Genomic DNA, 25,906 nt, shown 5'->3' on the forward strand with positions numbered 1-25,906 from the left:
ATCCCGCAGAGCTGAATAGTGGAAGATGGACCGAAATACGGTACTTGTTAAAGAAGTCATTTTGCTGCATGTCTGTGAAATTTTCCAATGTGTCATTGTTTTAAAAGAAGGTTAGACACATTCCTGGAGGTTATCACTAGCTACTGATCACGGTGGTTATATTTTAACTTCAGAGTTAAGGTCCTGCCGGTCGGGTCTCCTGAATCTGGTTGGTATTAGCAGGAATACAATAAGGAAAAAGAAATTGTTTGGTCTGACCAACGTGAGGCTCTTTGTGTGTTGAACGGAGGGGAGGAGTTACCAGAAGACACATTTGCAACAGAAGGTGCAGGAGGGGAAACTAGAGATATAATGTTTTATATCTAACTAGAGATATAATGTTTTCTTGCAGGGTATGGTGGTGAATTTTGCTCCCCATTCTCCCTCCCCATACACACACTGTTGTTCTTTCAGAAAGAGTGGTAGAATGTGCCCCTTTTGTGTCACCTTTGACAGGGTTTCCCTTCTCAAAAGTCCATTGAAACTGGCTTTGTAGATCAGCATCAAACTGACCTTTGCTGTTGCCCTTTGACCCTTAAGCCCCTGGATCCTTTTATCTGTCAATTTTCCCCGTTAAAGCTCTCAGCAAGCTGTTGGTTTCCTTGTGACCCTTGTTTGTTCTTTCACCCTCCACTTGTTTGCTAAGGGCACGATCCACCAGGGGAAGTTCTCTACATCCAAGCTACAGAAGAGCAGCTTCTGGCAGGATTCCTACCTGCTTTTCATTCTTGGCAAAAGGGATTTCTGCAGAGCTTCTCCAGCAGATCAGCCTCTGAATCGTGTCCTGCTTGGTTTTAGTGCTGTGTGCCAAATTCTCTCCCTCCCCCTCCCTGCCTTATTTGCCCAGGTTTCTAAGTCCCGGGTGTTTTTCCTTCCCAGATCTCTCCCTCCCAAACTCACCCAAATTAGCCCCGCTTACAGAGCTCAGCAGTTCTGTAGGTCTGCCTATGTGCCATTTGACAACAATCCCTCCTTTATAACTCTGACAGGAATGATGAGGGCTTGCCATCTGAAAATGCTCAGAATCTGTGAAATGAGAGCCCATCCCTGATCTCTGGATACTGCTGAGAGCAAATGGCTGAAGCCCACAAATTTCTTTCCATGACTTTACAATATCCCGTTCCTGTTAAGGGGGGGGGGGGAAACAGCATTAAAAGAACTCTAGCCAATGCTTTTTTTGAGAGAAGCCAACCCTCAGTAGTTGTGTACGTGCTTTGCATGGAGAAAATGCGGGGTTTGAGCCCCACAAATGCCAAGAGCTACACTGGAGAAGACTTTTCCTTAACAGTTTATAAATTGCTTGGGTAGCTACATCATAGTCATGTTCTGGGAGAATGAAAGGAGATGGAGACTTTAGGTGAGCTTAAACTTCTTTCCAAGATGCCATGGAAAATAGTTTTGACTTAGAATGATGGGAACCATGGTCAGAAGCTGAGCTGACCCATGAAAAGTATCAAATGATTTGCCTAGTTCAGGGTGCCTGGCTGAGGAATTCTGGGAGTTGAAGTCCACAAGTCATAAAAGGGCCAAGTTTGAAGACCCCTGGCCTAGTCTGCCTTGTTCTCTGCCCAAAAGTCAGTTTAGCCTTGCGGTTTGGGGTTGAGATGAAACAGGGCTAAACTTTGCTTTAACTCTTAAAGAGGACACTGCACTGTAGTTGAGGTGGCAAGATAAGATGCAGAGTAGACTAGCCATATGGCACATACAAAGCTGTATTCAGTATCTCTGTCTATTTCCTTCCACTCCTTTCTCCTCCCAGCAGATGACAGGAGAGACATCTGTTTCCCTTGGCAGCCACGTCTCTAGGAAAATGCATCAGGCATTAAAAAGTCTTAATCTGAGATGATTCTTGCATTGTTTCCACTGCTATTACTGAAGTATATAGCACATTTTGTCACATGGTTCAGGAATTTGTTGGACAATGAGAAGTACTTCCTTGGATGCTATGGCATGATCATTAGATGATCTGGAGCAAACTTGGCAACTTTAAGATGTTGGGCACTCGGTCTCTAAAAGGTTTGCCATCACTGGACTAGACATACCTAGTTCCCTTAACTGTTCATTGTATGATTTAGCCTCCAGGTCTCTTATCTTTGTTGCTCTTTGTACTCTAGTTTCTAGAGTCTCAGCAACTTTTTTGTATCATGGTGACCAGAAATGGACACAGTATTCCACATGCGGCCTCATTAGTGTAGTATAAAGTGGTGCTATCTCTTCTTCTGATGTTGATGTTGTCCCTCTGTTGATATAGCCTAGGACTGCATTGGTCTTTTTGGCAGCCACAACACACTGCTGGCTCATACCTAAGTGGTTGTCCACTAGGACATCTAGATCCCTCTCACAGTTAATACTTCTGAGCCAGGTACCGCCTACTCTATACCAGTGCATTTGGTCTTTCCTGCCTAAGTGCAGGACCTTACTTTTCTCACCACTGAACTTGTTGCCTAGGTCCCAATGCTCAAGGCTGTCAAGGTTCTTCTGAATCTTGAGTCTGTCTTCAAAAGTGTTAGCAATTCCCTGCAGCTTTTCCCGGGTAGTGATGTCAAGCTGATTGTTCCGTTGTTTCCTGGATAGATTGTTATGCCTTAAAATTATGACTATTTGAGGCAAGAGAACAATAGTTGTTACAGACAATGAAATACTAAAAATGACTTATATGACTGAGGTTGCTATGGAGTTCAGCATCTGCTCCTCCATGAACAGAAAGTTTTTTTCCTAAATTAATGCTAGACTTTCAGTTCTTAATTTGGGCTGTGTTCATCCCTTGGATTCATGTCCCCGGATATGTCAAGAGATACTATCTTTTTATTTATTTACTTAGCACTTATAAAGCAATGTTTTGAGAAGGGAACAAAAAAGATCTTGGCCAGAAGCTTCCTAATTTCATTAAGAATGTCCAGTTTTGGTATTCTTGGGGGCCATCCAGATCTCCAGATGTATATTTTTACATGCAGTCTGACTGTTGCTTGCATTGTGTCAGGGATGTTAGAAGGTTTGCAATCCCAAGGGATGATGAATTACAGTGTCCAGATTCCTCACCAACTCACCATGCTGTTAGGGGGTGTCAGGAGTTATGCAGTTATTCTGTAATATATAAGATACTATTAGATAAAGGTCTTTGTAGCTGTTCAGATAACATGTAGCAGTCAATAGGCACATAAGTTGAAAAATTTCACCTATTCTGTGGTTCCTTATAAAGCTGTTCACATGTTATGGTATTGTTTTGTTCTTATTTATTGCTCTTCTTTATTTACAAATGAGCCTTGGTGGAGCAGTGGGCTAATGCCTCCTTAAGTAACACCAGCTGCCTGCAATTAGTGCAGGTTCGCATCCCACCAGGCTCAAGGTTGACTCAGCCTTCCATCCTTCCGAGGTAGGTAAAATGAGGACCCAGATTGTTGGGGGCAATTAAGCTGACTTTGTAATAATGCCGCTTGGGGGGGGTGAAAGCCCTAATAAGCAGGCATATACATAGAATGAAGGCTACTGCTAAGCTTGTAAGCCGCCCTGAGTCTTCGGAGAAGGGCGGGATATAAATGGAATTAAAATAAATAAATTAAATAAAAATAAATATGGCTCAACGGTGAGGCCCATGGTTATACATGCAAAGCCTGAGATTTAGCCTCTCCTCATTTAATCACAGAATCAGTGTCCACCTGAGCATTTGGTCTGGGACAGCGGTAGGCAACCTCGGCTCTTTTATGACTCATGGACTTCAACTCCCAGAATTCCTGAGTCAGCTGACTCAGGAATTCTGGGAGTTGAAGTCTGTGAGTCATAAAAGAGCCGAGGTTGCCTACCCCTTGACTCTGGGACTTTTGTGCTGCAGACATGGGTCAAGTCTTCTCCCTCTTTTGGTTATCAAACATTGTAGCTTTCACTTCTGTTTTTGGCCTGGATGGGAACTATTCCTGAAATCGAAATCTCTCTTCTGGTTTCCAAGTGGACGATTATGAAAAAGAGGAAAATATTTTTCCCTTGTAGCTGGGAAAAAAGACGTTTACTAAAGGCCAGGAAGATAAAACAGGAGGACAGAAAGATAAATGATGCTGGCAAGGCAGTTTTATAAGGGCTTGAGATCTGGGGGGATCTTACTTCTTAAGTAGATTTTTTTTAAAAAAAATGAATGATTATATTTATTTTCAATACATACAGCATTTATAGTATCCTCTCTTAATCTGGTTTTTAAGTATGTAAGCTGGAAACACTTGAAACTGTAGTCCCGCTGCATCTGGAGGACATCTTAGTTTAATGAACTGTGCAAACCCAGAAAATTGAACTAATTGATAAGTGCAGGAGGGACTTCAGTAGCTCATATTAGCTTTCCCTGGGACAAACAGAATGCAAGGAAAAAAACCGGTAATACAGAATTGTAGATTAAAAAAGAGGGAATGGACTAATTTCTTAATTAAAATGGGGGCAGAGAGCAGAGTTATTAAAATATTTTGAAGAACTAGAGTTCAAAGAACTGAATGAACTTTCCTCCACATAAATCTTTATAATGGCCCTGTGAAGTGAGTTAGTATAAATTGTCCTTGTATTGCAGATGCAAAATATGCAGGATTCTAGGGGTAAGGTCATGGAGTGAGTTGATGGGAAAAGAAAGATCTGAATTCGATGTTTGCTTGCAACCACAAAACTACATCTTGCTCCCTTGATTATGTTTGTCCTCTTATCTATGGAGATTCTCAGTCATCCAGGTCATGGGGGGGTGAGGTGTTACCCCCTGTAGATAGGGCTTGCAACTTGGGTGTCCTCCTGGACTCACAGCTCAGTTTGGAAGACCATGTAGGAGCTGTGACCAGGGGGGCTTTTGCCCAGGTTCGCCTGGTGCGCCAGTTGCGACCCTATCTGGACCGGGATGCCCTGCGTACAGTCACTCATGCGCTCGTGACCTCTCGTTTAGACTACTGCAACGCTCTCTACATGGGGCTGCCCTTGAGGACCACTCGGAGGCTTCAGCTGGTGTAGAATGCGGCCGCGCGAGTTGTGATGGGGGTCTCCTGATACTCCCATATAACACCTCTTCTCCGCGAGCTGCATTGGCTTCCAGTTGCCCTCCGGGTGAGATTCAAAGTGCTGGTGATTACCTATAAAGCCCTAAATGCCATGGGTCCAGATTACTTACGGGAGCACCTGCTGCCGGCGTCATCTTCCCTTCGTCCTGTGCGCTCCCACAGAGAGGGCCTCCTCAGGGTGCCGTCAGTCAGAGAGTGTCGGCTTGCGGCCCCCAGGGGGAGAGCATTCTCTGTGGGCGCGCCAGCCCTTTGGAATCAATTACCGGTTGAGCTCCGGATGGCTCCCGACCTTCGCTCTTTCCGCCGTGATCTGAAAACCTATTTATTTGAACAGGCCGGCCTGGTTTAAGGGTTTGGGGTATTTTAATTATTTATTGTTAGGGCTTCATTAATTTAATTTTACTTTTAACTTTTGTAACTTTTGTAGTGCTTTTATTGCCCTGTACACCGCCCTGAGTCCTTCAGGAGAAGGGCGGTATAGAAATTCAATTATAAATAAATAAATAAATAAATGGTTGTCTGAAAGGTGCTTTTTCAAAAGGCACTACTTCAGTCTGAACTGAAGAGGTTTCTTGGATGAGAAGTGAAACATCGTCAAGGAAAAACAAAGTCCAGTTGCTTTTTGAAAAAGCACCTTTGGGACATGTTGTCCTCTTGGACTAACCCAGGTTTAATTTATCCATGTTGCTGCCTTAGGGATGTCAGAATTTGATCCCCTTCTTTTTTTTTATGCTTTGCAGCGTAACACCTTCCAGGTTGCCTTAGCCTACAATGATGCAGACGCCTATGCCCTTTTTCTCTATCCTGAAGATGGGCTCCAGTTCTTTGGAACACGTCCCAAGGAATCTTATAATGTCCACTTGGAGCTCCCAGCTCGAGTTGGCTTCAGCAGAGGGGATTACCAACGGAGGGAAGGACCCTACCTCAGCATCACCAGCAGTGAACAATCTGTCAAAAACCTCTATCAGTAAGTACCTGCTGTGAGGCTTTCCATTTGTGTATTGTCAGTGTCAGTCCTGCAAAGTAGACCAGATTAGGGCTCCACCTAAGATTAGATTAGAACCTTCTATGTTTTTCTTTCCCTCCCTCCCTTATACCCTAAGGCAGGGGTGTCAAACTGCCGGCCTGCGGGCCGGACGTGTCATCAGGAAGCCACACCCACCCTATTGCTGGCAATGGCGAAAAAGCTCAGATACGTTGCGCGACGTCATGCGACATCGCGAGTTTGACATGTCTGCCCTAAGGAGTCAGGAGAAAGTCCATCTCTTTCTCATATTCTCTCTTCACCTTTCAGCTTAACCTGTGCTTCTTCTGCACCTGCTGTTATTCTAACAGCTTCTGGTTGCCTTCTCTGAGGTCATCTCCATGGCTTCCTATAGTCTGCCACTTAGGCATATACTGATATCATTAAAGATTTGGACAGTGAAAGGAAACAAGATTGGAGAGAAAACTTTTAGCTCAATATTGATCTGAAAGGTTTTGGGGAAAATGGAGGAAATCTCTGTTCTTTGGCTGAAACCCAAGGACAGATTGTGGTATGTAAAGAGGCCTCTGCCTCCTACAGTGAAAGTAAATGAGTTGGCTCCTTGCACAGTGTTCCTGATGGCTGAGGCTAGGTGAGAAGAAAGCAATCTGTAATTATTTGAATCCCACTTTGGGATTGCTTTTAATGATAAAGTGGGCTGTAGATTTCACGGACAGATAAATAAAACAGGAAGCCTGGATGTCCAGCTGCATTTTGCTCCCTTTTATTGACTTTTATTCAATCTTTAGGAGGTGGAGGACTAGTGGTGTCTACATGGTGTTGCGTGAGTGTGGGCGGGTGAAAACAAGATGGCAGTCACAGCAGCGTGATCAGACCTTGCCTCTTTTATTTATGCATTGATGTTGTATGCACATATAAGAAGCTGGGTTGTGCTGCTACAATGGCCTTTTTTTTGACCCCTGCCAATTACGTTCATTTCTATCAGTGTGAGAAATACATCTTGTGGCTATTACAACAGGCTAGCATTTTTTCTCATACATTTCCTTTCTTTTCTTTTGCCACCATTAGTATTTTTTTTAGATGGGAAGCATTCAGATCTGCACTTTGAAATGATACCCTATAGCAAACGTTGTGCCACCTTTAACCTGGTTTATTTACTTGCTTGTTATTTAGATTTAAAATTTGCCTTTTGTTCAGGAGATAATGGCAGTGTGCATAGCACTCCCTACTCCTATTTTTCCCTATAATGTGTGAGTGGATTGAGGTGTGAGTGTGTGACTGACTCAAAGGCATTCAGTGAGCTTCCATGGCTGAGAGTGGACTAAAATTTGAATCTCTGTTGCTAGCCTAACATCTTAATCACTACCCCAGTTCAGTAGCAGTGGGCAACCATATATGAAGGTAAACGTGTCCACAAGAACTACTGTCATTTGCAATGTGCAGTCAATGGAAATTTTGAGTGCATTTTTGATTCATGGAAACATGAGGCCAACTGTGCTCAACATATAGCATTCACTGTTCAGTCATCAACCACCAATTATGAATCCTAGAATCCTCTGTTTCATTCTGCTATTTTTATTTACTCTGCATGTTTATATACTGTGTCCTCATCATCCATAAGAGATTTCAGGGCATTCATAAGCAAATACAGATTAATAGTAGTAATGAAAATAATATAAGGCATGACGACTATGGAACCAGCAAACAAAATCAATCAACCAGTCAAGATTTATTTAGATTAAGCTTAATATTTACAATCCCTGGGCAAACAGGAATGTTTTTTATTTAGTTCCAAAGTAAAAGCAAATTTGGCACAAATGCAATCTCTTGTCTTTATGGAAGGGATCCTCAGCAAACAAACTGATTTGGAAAAGGTTTATGGACTAAAGATCATAAGACGATTTTTACTAGATCAGACTTAAAACTCATGTAGTCTTGCATCCTGGTTCTTTTTACCATGGAATTGGAGACTTTATTGTGGAATTGGATATTTACAGAACTCATCTATTCCAGAACCCTAGTAGAATCTGCTAGAGCAATGTTTCCCAATTGTGGCAGCTTCCAGATCTTGTGAGAACTTCCAGAATGGGGATTTCCACACTTCTATTAATTGCAATGCTGGCTATGAACATTTGGGATGTAACTTCTACACATCTGGAAATTAAATTTGGGAACTACTGTAGATTGAGGGTGAAGGTTCATTCTCTGAGCTTGTGGGTTGGTTTCCGAATGTTTCGTTACCAGTCTAGGTAGCATCTCCAGCGTAGTTTAGGGGATGTCAGTGTCAGAGTTCTTCTGTTTATAAGGGCTTAGTGTGGTCAGTAGGACTTGTGATGGGTCAGTATAGGTATGTCAAGTGAGGGTCTAGTGATGGTGTCTAGTGTGAGTCATCACTGTGAGTCTTGTGTTGGGCCTTGTAATTGGGAGGTTACATCAGGTGAGGGTCATTAAGAGGTGAAGTGCTGGTTGGGGGGGGCTTGCATGGATTTGTTGAGGGTTGATGCTGTCTCTGGTTGGCTGTGCGGTTGATTTGGATTTTGAAGGGTTTATAGCTTGGTTGTAGGTCAATGTGTCTGTTGATGGAATTGCTTGTCATGCTTTGATGAACTCATGAGTGTGGCTGATGATTTTTGTGTTGATCCAATAGAATTGGTGCTGTTTGGTGTCAATGTGGGTAGAAATGGGAGTCTGTTGCATGTTTCCTTGTCACGTGTGAATTTGATCCCAGGGAATATGTTATTGAGTAGGTAGTGTGTTCTTCAATTTGGGAGCGTTTAATGATGAACAAGTTGTAATCAATATAGCGTGTCCAGAATTTTGGGTAGATGGTGGGTAGAGCTATGCTTTCTAGTCGTTGCATGATTGCTTCTGCTATTAGGCCTGATATGGGTGATCCCATAAGAGGGTATCTTGTATTTGTTTGTACATTTTCCCGTTGAACTTGAAGTATGTGTTGAGGCATAGATATAGGAGTTTCATGATGGTTTCTGTGGACATGGGGTGTTCTGTAGTGGCATCTGCTTTGTGGGTATGGTGTTCGGTGAGTAGGTGGTGTATGGTTTGTTTAGCCAGGTCGATGTCAATCGAGGTGATGAGAGCAGTGATGTCAAACGAGACCGTGATTTCTTCCTTGTTGATCTTGGTATGCTTTATGCATTGGAGAAATTGTTCTGGGGAGTTTATGGAGTGGTTGAATCGTTGACCAGCTGTCTTTTCCTCTGCAGGGTTTTTGCTAGTTTGTATGTTGGTGTTCCAGGTAGAGACATAATTGGGCATAAGGTGATCCCATTCTTGTGTATTTTGGGGAGTCCATAGAACCTGGGTGTAGAGGAGTCTTGTGGTTGCATGTGCAACGGAGAACTGGAAACCTGCATCTACCACAAATCCACACACAGGGACCAGATCCTCAGCTTCACAAGAAACCACCCCACCGCACACAAAAGAGGCTGTGTCCAGACCCTCTTCAGAAGGGCCAGACACACTGCAACATCACAACACTAAGAAAAGCAGAAGAGAAGCAGCTGCTTGATGTCTTTCTCAAGACATTGACCTACAACCAGCCTACAAACCCCTCAAAATCCAAATCAATCACACAGCCAAACAGAGATATCATCAATCCTCAGCCAATCCACACAAGCCCCCCCCCAACCAGCACTTCACTTCCCAATGACCCTTACCTGATGTAAGACTCCTTACAAGATTCTCACTACACACTCCCACCTGACCCATCACAAGACCCATTGCAAGATCCTCACTTGACACACCCACCCCGACTCATCACAAGACCTAATGATCACACAAAGCCCTTTTAAACAGAAGAACACTGAGACTGACATCCCCTAAACCAGGGGTAGGCAACCTCAGCTCTTTTATGACTCATTCTGGCTCAGGAATTCTGGGAGTTGAAGTCCACGAGTCATAGTAGAGCCGAGGTTGCCTACCCCTGCCCTAAACTCTACTGAAGATGTTATCTAGTCTGGTAATGAAACGTTCAGAACCAACCCACAAGCTTGGAGAATGAATTTTCACCCTCATCCTCCACCCAAGCTACAGATATTTGCCATTATTACAAAATTACTGTAGATTATCTCTGATAATTGATCATCTATGACAGACATGTCAAACACAAGGCCCGGGGGCCAGATGCGGCCCACGAAGTGGTTTCATGCGGCCCGCGAAGCCATCCTGGAAACAGTGAGGGAACGGTCCCCACTGCCTTGGCCCTGGCCCAGAGACCCTCCTTCTGCCAGAGACCCTCAGATCTGTCCCACTCCTGCCCAGGCCCCCATAGGTACCCTTGATGCGAACCATGTAGAGCTGGCCACGCCCACCCAGTAGGCCATACGCACTCTAGCCACACCCACCTAGTAGGCCACACCCACCCTGGCCATACCCACCCGGCCCCTTGAGGGCAACCGCAATGCTGATGCGGCCCTCAATGAAATTCAGTTTGACACCCCTGATCTATGACCATCTTCAAGCTCAAAGCTTGCTATTTTTTGCTATTCATCTAGTAAGAAAAGACAGAGTTATTACTTCCCTGGTAAATTGTCATTATCCTCTGTTACTTGAGGGACGCGGTGGCTCAGTGGATTAGGACGCTGAGCTTGTCGATCAGAAGGTCGGCAGTTTGGCGGGTCGAATCCCGAGTGCCGCGTAGCAGAGTGAGCGCCTGTTACTTGTCCCAGCTTCTGCCAACCTAGCAGTTCGAAAGCACGTAAAAATGCAAGTAGAAAAATAGGGACCACTACAGTGGGAAGGTAACAGCGTTCTGTGTGCCTTTGGCGTCTAGTCATGCCGGCCACATGACCACGGAGATGTTCTCGGACAAGCGCTGGCTCTTTGGCTTTGAAACGGAGATGAGCACCGGCCCCTAGAGTCGAAAACGACTAGCACGCATGTGCGGGGGAACCTTTACCTTTACCTTTTTATCTGTTACTTGTTGTCATCCATAAGTCAAACACTAGTATTATAATTAATCCAAAACATTGACATGGAGTGAAGATCCAGTATCCAACAAATTTTCATTGACAAATGAGCTAGTTATTACTGTGTCTAGAAGAAGCAGAATATATTATAGAAATGAGCAAATCTATGCACATTTGCTTGTCCCCTTGTAACTTTTAAAACAGGTTTAGGTTTCTCTCTCTCTCTCTCTCTCCCTCCCTCCCTCCCTCTCCCTCTCCCTCTCCCCCTCCCCCCTTCTCTCTCTCTCTCTCTTAAAAAATGTCATCAATGGCCATCAGGATGTGTGTGTGTGTTGGCTTGCTCGTTGGGAATGCTGGGAGTTGAAATCCACACATCTGAAAATTACCAAGGTTGAGAAACAGATAAAATCTGTTGGATTTTCTATTGGTCTATCAGATAAAAATAAAAAGTCTTCTGAAGGTCCCCTTCTGAAATGTTGGATTCTGTCTCATTCCCAGCTCCATGTCAATAATCATGGCTAGGCCTGATGGGTGTTATAGTCCATTATATCTGGAAAGTATTAGGACAGGAAAAGCTGCTTATCAAGGAGGATGAAGAAGACCAAAGCGATCTATTGGAATATCTTATTAAGAGCTACTTATTTGTAACAGTTCAGACTTCATAGCATTAAAGTGCTTGAGGAGAGAACGGGAGGCCAAGGTTTAGATTTTTCACTGAAACATGACCATCGCAAGGAGTCAAGCTTGTAAAAGAACAGCTGCCATATATAATTCCCACTATCAAAAGCCAGCTGTTCCCTCTCTTGGATCTGGCTGACTTGAGAAGCATCTGCATAAATAATGGCAAGGGAGCGACTGCTACATAAACTTTTTACAAAGAATATTTTATTTGTTTAGATAAGCTAGGAACCCATATCTAAATATTTAACCAGTTATTTTATGATACAAATGTTAGTCCAATGTTTGCACAATGAGCACAAAAGGAACAACTACAAGTACACACAAAATCAGTCTCTTCCCTAGCCCACACCTCCCATCCATATTTTAGCAATTATATCTAGTTGTCTGCTTAACCCAGGGGTCTTTAAACTTGGCCCTTTTTATGACTCATGGACTTCAACTCCCAGAATTCCTCAGCCAGGCATGCTGAGTTTGAAGACCCCTGGCTTAACCCAAGTAAGGGTAGGAAATCCAGCAGCCCTTGAGTCTCTACTTCAGTAATGTTTACGTTTCTAGTTCCATTTCCTCCTGACCTGGGCCCCGTATCAGATGTTTCCTTGATTCTTTCCTGCCTTCCCAAACGCTCATCTCCCTGGATAATTATATGGCTACTGATTTTTTTTAAACTTTCTGTGATTTCTCTCTCTCCACTTCTCCAGTGCAAATATTTTGCTTCTTTGCTTCTTGATGCCTTCAACTAGTCTATGCTCAGTGGGTACATGTTGATTCCTCTCTACCATTTTGGAATCCAGTTGCATCTGTGCTATGTGGTTGCTCGGCTGTATGGCTACTCCAGGTCAGATGGTTGCCTCCCATGCCAATATTCCTCCTTAATGAGGCCTGTGACTACTACTGTAGTTAGTAATATGATCTAGCTGTCTGTGGATGTCAATTACACTCCTTTTTATTGTTATAGCTGTTCATATTCATTGATATGTACCTCGTCTTTTACCTCAACATCAAATAGATGTTCAAGGTCATCGACAAGAACAAAAAGAAATGCCTAAACAAATGTAAAGGTGCACATTTAGAAACATTATTAAAAATAATAAAATAATAATCAAATCCCCATTTGATATAAGTGGAAACTTATGAGCCATGCCTCACCCTTCTGAACGCAAAGAGGACAGGGATTGAATAAAGTTCTTGGACAAATGAGTTTTCTTGCTTGGGAATGATGTGAGACAACATCATGGCCTCTTTAAGCAGGTGTATCTTCAAAAATCTGTGCTATGCAGCAGATTTTTATGGAAGTAGAGAATGTATAAATTTTGAAATAAATAAAGATGATTATGATTCCAGGACTGTATTATATGACAGAACTTCATTTCCAAAGGATAAAGAGATTTTTGGGTTGTCTCAATCTTCCTATTTGTTCCTTATTTCCCTTCCTGCTTGTACCATAATTTATTAGATAGCAACCTTATGTATTAGGCTGTGCTTTATTTGTGCTAGCAGCCTCCCCAAATGAGAAATAAACCAGATTTCCCCATTCCAGTAACCAGTGACATTTGGGTGAGCCCTGGGGAAAATAAGATGGAAGACTAGATCATCCATGGTTTGATTCCTTCATAGTTCTTCTCTTACATCCTTTCAATATTTGCACACCCATCCCTTGTTACTCTTTCTTTGGGAGGGGGTGTGGTTCTAGATAATTCTACCTACTGTTGGAAATCAAATCATTGAAAGCTTCTTCTTTGTGAAAGTGTGTGTGTTATGTATATCTGTGCGCATGTACATGCTGCCTTTCTATTTCAGTGTGCATTGCCACTCCACAAAGTATAATTTCTTTACCCAATAGGAAGAGGACTGTATTTGAAACACTCCCTTCCACCTCTGAAAAAAAGAAAATTAAACAGAACTCCAATGCTATATTCTTTGTAATCCAAACAGTCTTCCCATTTTATTATGGGTGAGGAAAGGTAGTGTTATTTATTTTAGTAAATTTAATATTTAGTTCATGCTATGTCTGGTTCTAACTTTTATTCTGTCTTCACACAGGATCAGCAATGCAGGGATCCCAGGTCTATGGGCCTTTCATATTGGCAGCACTTCCCCATTGGATAATGTGGTCCCAGCTGCAGTGGGTGGGAAGCTTTCTCCTTCACCAAGAAATCCAGAGAGCAGCTCTGTTTATCACAGTGCTTTGGAGGCTGAATACCCTGACTTAACACTTGACTATGCAGATCCCTTCTATGATGGGACTGAAGATGACTTTGAGTACTTGCCTGTAAGCCCCACTAAGCCTGAAATGGAATCCAGCACCGGCCCAAATCTTCATGATGAACTAGATCATAGCAAGCCAAGGCCTTCTGGCGCTGAACAAGATTTAGAACTGGAATCTGCATTTCATTACCCAGCATCCAGACACCCTCCATCTTATTCTGTCCTGGATTCTATCTCCTTAAATCCTGTAGAGGAAGCACCATCTGCACCATCTTCTGAAGACAGGACTCTCTCCCTGTCTACGGTGTATGAGAGCCCAATTGAGGGGGTCACTGCCACCTTGTTGGGACACCCTGGCAATGAAGATGCCCAACTGCCTCAAGAAGAAAAGAGAGTCTCCCCTTTAGACACAGAACCCTTTCCTGTCTATCCAGAAGGTGAAGTTATTCTTGAAAGCTTCCCAGATCATGCTCCTCCCTTCAGCTCCAGGAGACGGGTCATTGGTATAAATGAGGATGTTAGTTTCAACCCAGATGGTAAGTTCACAAGACTTCCTAATAACCATATTCTGAACTTCTGATCTCTAAATCATGTTTGAAACTACTGCTAATGCTGCATGATGTTCAAAGAGGTGGCTGTCACCTTCAAAATCTCTCAGGGCTTGAGTATCTACCTAGGCCATTGTTCCTTGGCACAGTATGATTTGAAATAACTATTGTTCTTATTATGGTTATAGTTTTAATCGTGTTATTGTATATTAGGAATATAAGCTACCTAGGTCAGTCATTACTGAAGTGATCTAGGAGACCAGACAAATATACAAATGAACAAACAAGCAAAATTCTAGGAAGTCCCGATTGCTGACAAGAATAGCAGTCCATGGGGACATAGAACAAGTCAGGTTGTTGATATTTAGCATATTGACTGTTGAAAATTATTCATTTAGAGAGAGAGAGAGAGAGAGAGGAGGTTGATTATAAACCTTTACATCATGAAACAGGATACCCAGCAGTGAGGAAATTTTGTATACTAGTAACTTTCACAGCACAAATAGCTATATCCAGTGCTTTTTTAATATATATATAAAAAAGGTGCCGGAACTCACTCCAGTCGATAGGGCTTTACGGAGCCGGGGGGGGAGGGGGGAGAAGAAACCACTTTAGGGAGCTTCCGAGGTGCAGATCACTAACCTGGAAAAGGTCTGTCTCCTCTCTGCCACGGTTCCTGCTGTCACTCTGATCTTAGGCCAGGGGATGCATCCAGAGCCCCCCATGGCCAAATCTGGGCTCTGGAAGCCTTTTCCAAGCTTCTGAAGTCTGGATTGGGCTGCTCAGGGGCCGCAGAATTGCTCCAAGGCCATGGATCCGGGCTCTGAAGGCTTAGAAAAGGCCTCCAGAGCCTGGATCAGCCAGGGTGTGTGTTTGTGTGAAATCGCTCTGCAGCCATAGATCTGGGCAGCAGAGGCCTTTTCCAGGCCTCCGGAGCCTGGATTGGGCTGCTGGGGGTCCACAAAATCGCTCTGCAGCCATACCTGTAGTCACGCTGCCAGCTTAGGAGGAACCGGTTCTTCCGTTCAAAAAAAGTTCCTGAATGCCGTTCCATGCATTCAGTGGCGTAGCGTGGGTTGTCAGCACCCGGGGCAAGCACCCGGCCGCTGCACTGTCCCTCCCCCAGATAGTCCCTCGCTCTTTCTCCGCACCGCACCGCACGCCTGGCACCCCCCCCCTCCACAGTGGGCGGCGACCCGGCGGCTCGGATCGGATTCGCACAGCCAGCACTGCAGTGAGAGAGAATGAGTGAGCCAGGCAGGGGCAGAGAGCTGCAAGTGCGAGCGCCCCCCCCAGATGTTGCGCCCGGTGCGGCCGGCCCCCCCTGCACCCCCCACGCTACGCCACTGCATGCGTTGTATGACAAAAAAAGCCCTGGCTATATCCCAGTCTTAATCTCTAATATCACCCTCTATATCAGACATGTCAAACACAAGGCCCAGGGGCCAGATCCGGCCCGCAAAGTGGTTTCATGCGGCCCGTGAAGCCATTTTGGAAACAGTGAGGGAATGCCTTGGCCCTGGCCCAGAGACCCTCCTCCTGCCAGAGACCCTCAGATTTGTCCCACTCCTGCCCAGGCCCCCATAGGCACCCTTGATGCAAACGATGTAGAGCTGGCCATGCCCACCCAGTAGGCCATACACACTCTAGCCACACCCACCCAGTAGGCCACGCTCACCCAGGCCATATCCACCAGCCCCCCTGAGGGCAACTGCAATGCTGATGCAGCCCTCAATGAAATTGAGTTTGACACCCCTGCTCTATATAGCAATAGCACTTAACAATAGCTATTACTATATAGCTTAGACTTATATAACCACTTCATAGTGCTTTACAGCCCTCTCTAAGTGGTTTACAGTCAGCATATTGCCCCCAACAATCTGGGTCCTCATTTTACTGACCTCAGAAGGATGGCAGACTGAGTCAGTCTTGAGCCAGTCAGGATCAAACTTCTGGCAGTGGGAATACAAAATTAACCTGCAATACTGCATTCTAACCACTGCACCACCATGGCTCTATATGCAATCAAGTCACTGATATACTGCAGTTAACGCCCATTTTTCATCCTCTAGGCTTTGTGCTCCAAATGATTGACAGGAGATGATGTTGGTGTTCAAATTGTGGCTTACAAAAAAACCCCCAACCCTCAGTAAGCCTCCAGCTTTTAATGCCAGCTGAATCTGAGCATTTAGCAGGCCACACTTTTTGCTGTTGGATTATTTATGAATAACACAAATTTCTGTCTAGCAAAGATTCTCCCCAAGGAGATCACACTCTCAGGTCCAATGTGACCCTGAGGCATGGAGAAAATAAATGTGTGTATGGTTCAGCACAGCTTTGACACTTCCTTTAGGTCACCATTAGGGCCACATGCTTTTGATTTGTAATGATTTGTTTATTCAACAAGCCACTGGGCAAGGACATTTGCTGGCATAACAGATGATACCCAGCTTTACATCTCAGTCTCAGGCTAAACAATGTTGCTGTAAAAGTCCTGTCCTGGTGCTTAGAGGCCATAAGGGTGTAGATGAGGGGTGGGGGATGGAGCAGGCTAAATAAAGCCTAGCCCTTTAAAGCCTAAACTGCCTTTAGTTTCAAGGATCTGCTTTTTACAATGATTTACTGTCTTCCTGCTCAATGAGCAAATGTGAGTTGTTTGTAGAGATCCATCTTGTATGCTAACAATGCCTTTACCTGGATTGGGAGACAATTCCAATAGCTACTCATCTGCTAATTACCTCCTGTTTAGATAATTGTAATGCTCAGCATGGTGTTACTCTTGAAGACCATTTAGAAGTTATTGGTTCAGAGTGCAGAGGTGGTTATATGAACCACTGTTCTGTGAGCTGCACTGGTTACTGAGGGGCTTCCCAATACAATTCACAGGACTGATGTCATCTATAAAGCCATTCATGGTTTCAGTCCTCCTTATCCACGAGACTATCTTTTTCTTATTGTTTCTGCCTGACTAGTAACATCTGGAAAAGTTGGCATCCTCCAGGTCTGGGCTACCAAGCCTTGTCATTTGGGGGGATCTAGTAGATGTTGAGAGCCATGCCTACCCTATGGAATGATTTGCTCCCTGTGATATGAGACAGACAGACAGACAGACAGATAGATAGATGTTGTTATTGTCATTTTTTACTGTGGGCACATTGGCACACATTAAAAAGGAAATATTATTGCTTGCTCTCAAAAGTGTACACATACATAGCAAATGTTTAAACATGGTGTATACAACATATGTATAAAACTACACCCTTACATATAAATAACATATAAATATTAATCACTCTCCATCTTTTTTTTTTATTGAAAAGTTTTAAAATACATTTTGTCTTTAACAATCCCCCCCTCCCCCTCCCCTACCTATCCCTCCCTACCCCTCCCCCCCTTTCCCCCCTCCCCCCCCTGACTTCCCAGAGCTAAGTACAGGGTATAAAAACAAAAAAAAAACAATCATAAGCATCCATTTGCTACCAATAATAAATTCTTAAATCTATCACTCTCTAGCTCATATAAGATAACTACAAGCAATACTAATATTTCATATAGAAAAAAAAGAAAATAGAAAGGAAGACCTATTCAAATGCTAAATGAAACTTTTTAGTCCCATATTTGTTCTGGATATATTCAATCCATTTTTCCACTCCATAATATAACGTTCTTGCGAGTGATCTTTCAAATAAGCCGAGATCTTTGCCATTTCTGCCAGGTCAGAAACCTTTAAAGTCCATTCTTCTATAGTCGGCAGTTCCTCCTTTTTCCAATATTGACCTATTAAAAGTCTTGCTGCTGTAATTAAATTCAACATCAACTTAGTGTCCACAACAGTAGCATCTGTAATTATGCCCAACAAAAACAATTGCGGACAAAACTTTATCCTTTGCTTGAAGATCTTCTGCATATTCCACCAAATTTTTATCCAAAAAGCCTTGACCTTTTTGCAGGTCCACCATATGTGAAAATATGTTGCATCTTCGCCACCACACCTCCAGCATTTTGGCTGATAATTCGGATACATACTTGCAAGCTTTTTAGGATCTAAATGCCATCTATAAAACATTTTATAAAAGTTCTCTCTTAGATTTTGAGCTTGTGTGAATTTTACATTCCTCACCCAGATCTTTTCCCACGTATCCATTGTAATAACTTCTTGGATATTCTGGGCCCATTTTATCATACAGTCTTTAACAAGTTCTGTTAAATATTAATCACTCTCCATCTTGAATGCATTACGGAAAGAGGAAGCTTTATAGTTTATTTATTTATTTATTTATTATTTTGAATTATATACCGCCCTATTCCCGTAGGACTCAGGGCGGTTTACAGGGCAATTAAAATCATACCATACAAAAGTTAAAAAATTTAAAACAGTTAATTAAAACAGTTGATTAAATTTAGAGCCCAAAATTTAAAAAGTTAAAACATTAAAACCCAATTAAAACCCCTCAGTCTAGGCCCGACAGCTCAAAGAGCCAAGTTTTCAGGTTCTGGCGGAATGAGCGGAGGTCGGAGGCAGTCCTAAGTTCCATCGGAAGTTGGTTCCATAGGGCAGGCGCACCCACAGAGAAGGCCCTCTCTCTGGGAGTCACCCGCCGGCAATCCTTCACCGACGGTACCCTAAGAAGATTAATACTGTATGGAACAAAACTGTGACTGAATCTGGATGTTCTGCTTCGGATACCACGAAGCCTCCTCCCAGAAGGTAACAAGAAAAACAGGTCGTGAAGAGGATGTGTAGCATCCCAGACAATCTTGCGGACCCTGCTCAAGCAGTGCTTCCATGTTATGTTCTGGATGGAAGGGAGGGAACTGCCAATAATCTGTTCTGCTGATCCTGATGAGGCTGATCCTGATGAGGCTGATGCTGTTGGGTTTCCACAAAGATCTCTTCATTTTGCAGGTCCTGAGGTAGGCTAGAGGGATCTGCTCCCAAAGGTAGTTTTTGGTGGGATAGGTGTTTGAGTTGTCCCCTTATCGATGTGTACCATTTACTCTTCTGGACTCGGCTATTTGTTATTAGCTGTTATTTTCCCAGTATTTTTAACTCTGCAGCGTAAGCCACATAGAATTACCCAGCTCATATACAAATAGACCAAGAAATAAATGAATAAAATGTTTGTATTGATGTGTTTATAATGCAAGGTTCAAATGCAAAGCTTTGAAGGATCTGTTATGTTTGGTAGAAATTCTTAAATAACATTAATTTTAAAGTGAGGACAAAAAAAAAGTCTGTGAAGGACTGCAGAGCCAACAACAAAAGAAAAATGGCTGTTTTGCTTGGTAGCAAAAACTTACATATAGATCAGCTTTATATAAGAGGTGTCATAACCGAGAAGAGCTTAATTTCACATAAGGGCAAGACCCTTAAAGAGGGCTTCAGAAGGTTTGACAGGCTTCTAAGGGAGAAGTTCCTCCTCAAATATCCAGGTCTCAAGTAAGGATGAACTGTGTAGAAATGAATAACACTTTACATCGTGTTCAGAAAGAGCTGCCAGCTCTTTAAACGTGGGCAAGATATGTTTCCTAATGTGTACTCCAGTTAGCAACATCTCTGGCTTCATTTTGTATGAAGTGAAATATGAATGATGGACACACAGACGCAGCAGCTCTGTTTGAGCATGGCATGGATTAGGTAAAGTATCCTATTCTAGCTTTTCCCTTTCATTGATGGGAAGTGCTGGGCTAAATTTTACACCATTCCTAAACTGATTTGGGATACAGAAAGTAAAGTCCAGCACATCTGGAGAGTATCACCGGTTGTTCATTCCCCTAATAGTCATTTTTTTAAATTAAGTTCAAACATTTATTGTAATACCAAAACATTTCAGAATATGTTCAGAAAGCCAGAACATTTCAGGCTTTCCTTTTAAAAAGAACAAAAGGGGGGGGGGAGAAAGATTTTTGCCAAGAGGTACAGTACTCCTCATTCTGGGTAAACTATAACAGGTCACTGCCTTGATGGAGGCTTTCTAGATGAAACTTATAGTCTGAGTTGCCGAAAAGAAGAGTGGATTTGAAAGTATAAACTCATAGTGTTTTGACTTTGCTTTTGAAGACAGTCATCGGTCAATTACAAAAGGCACCTTTACTTGGAACAGCTTACATCCTGCAACAATACCTTTAACACTGTCAAATAACAGCTTCTGCCTATCCCAGGTCCTTGAGAAGGACTCGATACATGGATAAAAATGTCAAATCCATCTGGCTGACTGTATGATGGACCATAATAATAATAATAAAAACAGTGTTGTGACCATATCTGTAATATCATCAAACATCCACATTTGTCTAGCCTGTGTTCTTGGAAAGGACTTGATAGGTTGATAAAAATGCCAACTGCATTCTAAACATCTGGATGACTATGCTGCAACCAACCATTACCACCATCATCATATGCTGTTATTTACATCATGCTTAAAAACTAAATGTGCAACAAAAATAAAGGACTATCAATTATTGAAAATATACAAAATTATAAAATTAACATATATTACAAACCTAAATACCTCAACTTTAAGGAGTAATAGTATTTAATATAATATAATTTATGCATTTTACTATGGATATGAAATGGTTATTTAGAATAAAATAGTAAATAAACTAGACCACATAAAACTTACTAACAATACATAACTCATTAGGCAAAACTTATACAATGTACAGCATAAAAGTAATGGAACCCTCTCAACACAACTAGCTCCTCAGTCAGAGAAAAAAAGGCTTCTATTCCTCAGAATCAATAAAAAAGAACAACTTTCAAATGTATTTTAAAGATTGAAGGAAAACTCTCCAAAGATGGGAGGAGGGGAACCATAGAAAATTTTGGCCTCGCCCGTATAAGTGTGACCACTGAGAATGTTGCTCATCCAAATTGTGAGACAAATATTGACTGGTGTGTGGTAGGCCAGGATGATGTGGAAGAATATTCTTGTGCAACCTGAGAAGGCTGGCTGGGAATCTGGGAGTCCTTCCAAACCACAGGTGGCACCAGATCAGAGAAGAATGTCTTGTTCCCTTGTAACCATATATTTTCCCTTTAGTATTCACATACAGCACTGCCAATGTGGAAACGTGTGAGGATTACCACAGCCAATGCTCCCCAAATGCCTTCTGCACCGATTATAGCACTGGCTTCTGCTGCCACTGTCAGTCCAAGTTCTACGGGAATGGCAGGCACTGCTTGCCAGAAGGTATGTCCATTTACATTTCTAGATGCCACTGAAATTTGTCGGGGATCTGAGAAGTCTCTGTGCCAGTCTCTGTTTTTCCTTGGGCAGATGTGTGCAACCACAGCATGAATAATTCTGCCATCTGCCACTAAAACTCTTCTGTCTGTAACCTTTAAATGGACAAAACAGTGCATTATAGGGCAGCATTTTTTGAATCAAGGTACCTCATGTGAGCTAACTTACAGAACGCATCCAAAATCAGGTCCCATGATTGCCGTGGGATTGAAATTTGTCAAATTTGTGAATGCTTCAGTGCTACTCACTGCCACACTCCCCCAGAGATTCAGTAGGCTGATCCTTCTTTTGTCTTCTAGATGCCTGGTAGACGGGCTCCCTTTTAGACACTGGGGATAAAGAGGACTGGCTAGCTACACTGGCTTCACCATCAGCTGTCTGAGGGTGGCTGCCTTCAGTCAACCCAGCAGGAAGCCCAAAGTTACTCCTATTCCCACTGCTTTTTTTGCTCTTGGTTAATCTGTTTGTCTGTTAGGTAAGGAAATAAGAGCCTTGGTGGAGCAGTGGGCTAATGCCTCCTTAAGTAACACCAGCTGCCTGCAATTAGTGCAGGTTCGCATCCCACCAGGCTCAAGGTTGACTCAGCCTTCCATCCTTCCGAGGTAGGTAAAATGAGGACCCAGATTGTTGGGGGCAATTAAGCTGACACTGGCATTTGTAATAATGCCGCTTGGGGGGGGGGGCGAAAGCCCTAATAAGCAGGCATATACATAGAATGAAGGCTACTGCTAAGCTTGTAAGCCGCCCTGAGTCTTCAGAGAAGGGCGGGATATAAATGGAATTAAAAAAAAAATATCTCTGAAATGATGACCCAACAGGACACGGAGTTGTCTGCTATAGAAAGAAAAAATAAAGCACTTTCTCTGACCCTTAGAGCTTGAAGAAGTGATTTTAAGTTTGTTTTGAGGGTTAGGTGTAGTTCTGTGCAGAAAAACAATGTTGTTTTTTCCCCAATTCCTTACACAAGAGAAGAATTTTGGTAAAGTTCTAATCAGAAAGTCGTGTTCTTGCACTTTCATACCGGTAGTTACAGATAAGCCAAGGTATGTGTGAATGCTTGTATTTCATTGTACAAACATCTCTGAAGGGGTTCCTCCTGCCTTTTTGTGCTTCAGTTCAGCCTCAAAAAAAACATCTGGAAGGAACTTGTGCAATGGATAAAACTAGACTAAAACAGGATTGGTAGCTGGTGGCTCAGTGTATTTTTGGAACACAACTATTGTGTTAAAATATTTTGTGAATATTTTGTGGGCCTAGCATATTATGTGTTTTATTGACTTGAGCTGAAGTGTTTAGCATGTTTTGGGAACCCTTCCATGGAAGATCTTACAGTTAGGAATTTTAAATCCTCTTCTTCTATCGTGGTATAGATATTAATGCATGAAATAGATTTCCCTGTGTAAAATCTTCAATGATGGCTGTCTCTGGGATCTTCTGGTCCTTAGCTGGCTGATGATGGCTTTGCTTCTTAGGAGCTGCGCATCGTCTAAATGGCAAAGTGAGCGGAAACCTCCTGGTAGGACAAACGCCAGTGCGTTTTAGTGAAGTAGACCTACATGCTTACATTGTTGGCAATGATGGAAGAGCATACACAGCTATCAGCCATGTGCCTCAGCCAGCTGCCTCATCCCTGATGCCATTGGCACCCATCGGGGGCCTGTTTGGCTGGCTTTTTGCTCTGGAGAAACCTGGCTACGAAAATGGCTTCAGCATCACTGGTGAGTAGAACATGGCCCTCATCCAAAACAGATGAGGCTATTTATTTGTCTATCAAACTTATAGGTTGCCCATCTTGCCAGGGTGGTTTACAGACATTGAATAAAATGCAGAATAAACATTAAAAGAAATAAGTAAAGATCTTAAATTTAAAAATTCAATTAAAATAAAACTAAGCAGGATGGAAAGGGAGGATGCAAAGTGTGCACAGAGAGGAATGTTCTCTACTCCATTAGATACCTCCAACATGCCACACCCCCATTAGGGTCCTGGGCTAATTTGGCATAGCCATGTCTTCCAGGCCTTTTGGAAAGCCAAAAGGGTGAGAGCAGATCTGGCCTGGGGAGGGTGGGAGCCATGGCAGAAAAGACTCTGCTTCTAGACTCCGTCAGCTGAAATTCCTTAGCTGACACTGCATGCCCCTTCTGCTGACACGAGTGGGGCTGGCAAATCCCATCTGTGTGAATGTGGTTTTGATGCAAACAAATTTGTGCGCAAGAAACATCAAAGCCATAAATGTACAGGTAGTCCTCAATTTAATAACCATTTATTTAGTGACTGTTCAAAGTTACAGTAGAACTGTCTTGGTTCCGACAGATGAAACTCTTCAAAGAACTTCGAGGCATTGTTTACCTTAAAGAATCTTTATTTGAGTAGCATAGCATCGGCACTAACATAATCGAAGCCAAAAACTGAATTCCCTTCCCCTGAGCACATAGTATCAAAGCACAATTCCCTTCTCCAGTTAATAGTCATAAATCATATTCCCCAATTAGTTTAAAGCGTGGGCTTCCCCTCTAGCTCTCCATCCCGCCAACTCTTTAGCATCTCTTATTTCAATAACCTTGGTTCTCACGTTAGGTTCAGTGTTATTATGTCTACTAGATTCTCATGCACATTCCCCTCCTCCCCAGCATCATCTAACTCTAAAAGCAAAAAGAAGAAAATGGCTGCATCTCCATCTGTTGTCAACGCAAAAACATCCAATGTTAGCAGTGTTGACAGGCACTGAAAAAAGTGACTTATGACCATTGTTCACACTTACTGCCATTGCAGCATCCCAATGGTCACGTGATCAAATTTGGACACTTGGCAACCCGGTCATGTTTATGATGGCTGCAGTGTCCCAGGGTCACGTGATCACCTTTTGCAACTTTCTGACAAGCAAAGTCAATGGGGAAGCCAGATTCACTCAACAATGGTGTTACTAAATTAACTGCAGTGATTCACTTAACAACTGTGGCAGCAAAGGTAAAATAGGGCAAGATTCACTTAACAACAACTGTCTTGCTTAGTAACAGAAGTTTGGGCTCAATTGTGATCATAAATTGAGGACTACCTGTATCTATGTTCCACACATTTGCCTAGTTTTTTTCCTTATTCATGCCAGCTCACTATAGGAAGAAATAATGAACTGTGAAGTATACTCATGTATTTCTTCCAGTCACAATCATAAAGACTAGAAGCACATTCCTCTGGGTCTGGCCTTGTATTTTAGCTGATGCTGTATTTCAGGGCCATAAAATTGTGGGTTCATGCTGGGCTTATTGTTTTTATTGTTTTTCTCCCTTAATGCTCTTCCCCAGGTGCTAAATTCACTCATAACCTGGAAGCTACGTTCTATCCAGGAGAAGAAAGAGTTTTCATCCAGCAAACAGCCGATGGTCTGGATGCAGAAAATTACCTCAGTGTTAGGACTGAAATTCAAGGGCGAGTGCCTTATATTCCTGAGAATTTTACAGTCCACATAGCACCTTATAAGGAGATATACCATTACTTGGATTCAGGTACGATTGATTGCTGTATAAATAATCATTTGTCTTTTTGGAGGCAAGCCATGCTGTCAAAGTCCACCTCCCTTCACAATCTTGCAATTAAGATAGATTTTTTTTAAAAAAGACAAGAATCCCATGACATGCAAGTTGGTTGATATATTCAAAGCTCTAGTTAACATAGAAAAGTTAAAATAGGAGGAGGGAGGAGTACTAAGTATAGAATAGAACAGAATAGAGCTGGAAGGCACCTTGGAGGTCTTCTAGTCCAGCCCACTGCTTGAGCAGGAGAACCTATATCATCTCAGACAGGTGGATGTCCTGTCTCTTCTTTAAAAATCTCCAGTGATGGAACGCCCACAATTTTTGGGGGTAAGCAGTTCCACTGGTTGTCCTTACTGTCAGTAAATTTCTCCCTAGTTCCAGGTTGCTTCTCTCTTTGATCAGTTTCTAACCATTGTTTCTCGTCCTCCCATCTGGTGCTTTGGTGGTAGCTTTGTGGTAGCCCCTCAGATACTGGAACACTGCTATCATGTCTCCCCTATTTCTTCTTTTCCTTAGACTAGCCAGACCCAAATCCCGCAGCCGTTCTTTGTATGTTTTGGTGTCCAAGCCCCTGATCATCTTAGTTGCTCTTCTCTGAATTTTTTTCCCAAACTCTCAACATCTTTTTTGTGATACGGTGACCAACATTGGCTGCGGTGTTCTAGGTGTAGTCTTACTAGGGCTTTATAAAGCGGTAATAGTACTTCTCATGATCTTGA

The 25,906-nt window shown here is 42.8% G+C and overlaps 1 protein-coding gene across 1 annotated transcript in view; it reads left to right on the forward strand.

Annotated features, from left to right (window-relative positions):
* NID2 (nidogen 2) overlaps nucleotides 1–25,906 on the forward strand; it is a 64,170-nt gene that overhangs the window by 7,454 nt on the left and 30,810 nt on the right. Inside the window, exons 3-7 of the mRNA XM_081314416.1 lie at nucleotides 5,798–6,024; nucleotides 13,692–14,392; nucleotides 21,451–21,600; nucleotides 23,127–23,372; nucleotides 24,957–25,157. Coding sequence (XP_081170542.1) covers nucleotides 5,798–6,024; nucleotides 13,692–14,392; nucleotides 21,451–21,600; nucleotides 23,127–23,372; nucleotides 24,957–25,157 — 1,525 coding nt within the window. The remainder of the gene's footprint in view (nucleotides 1–5,797; nucleotides 6,025–13,691; nucleotides 14,393–21,450; nucleotides 21,601–23,126; nucleotides 23,373–24,956; nucleotides 25,158–25,906) is intronic.

Source organism: Vipera berus (genome assembly GCF_964194415.1).
Source record: "Vipera berus genome assembly, chromosome: 1".
NCBI classification, from domain to species: Eukaryota; Metazoa; Chordata; class Lepidosauria; order Squamata; family Viperidae; genus Vipera; species Vipera berus.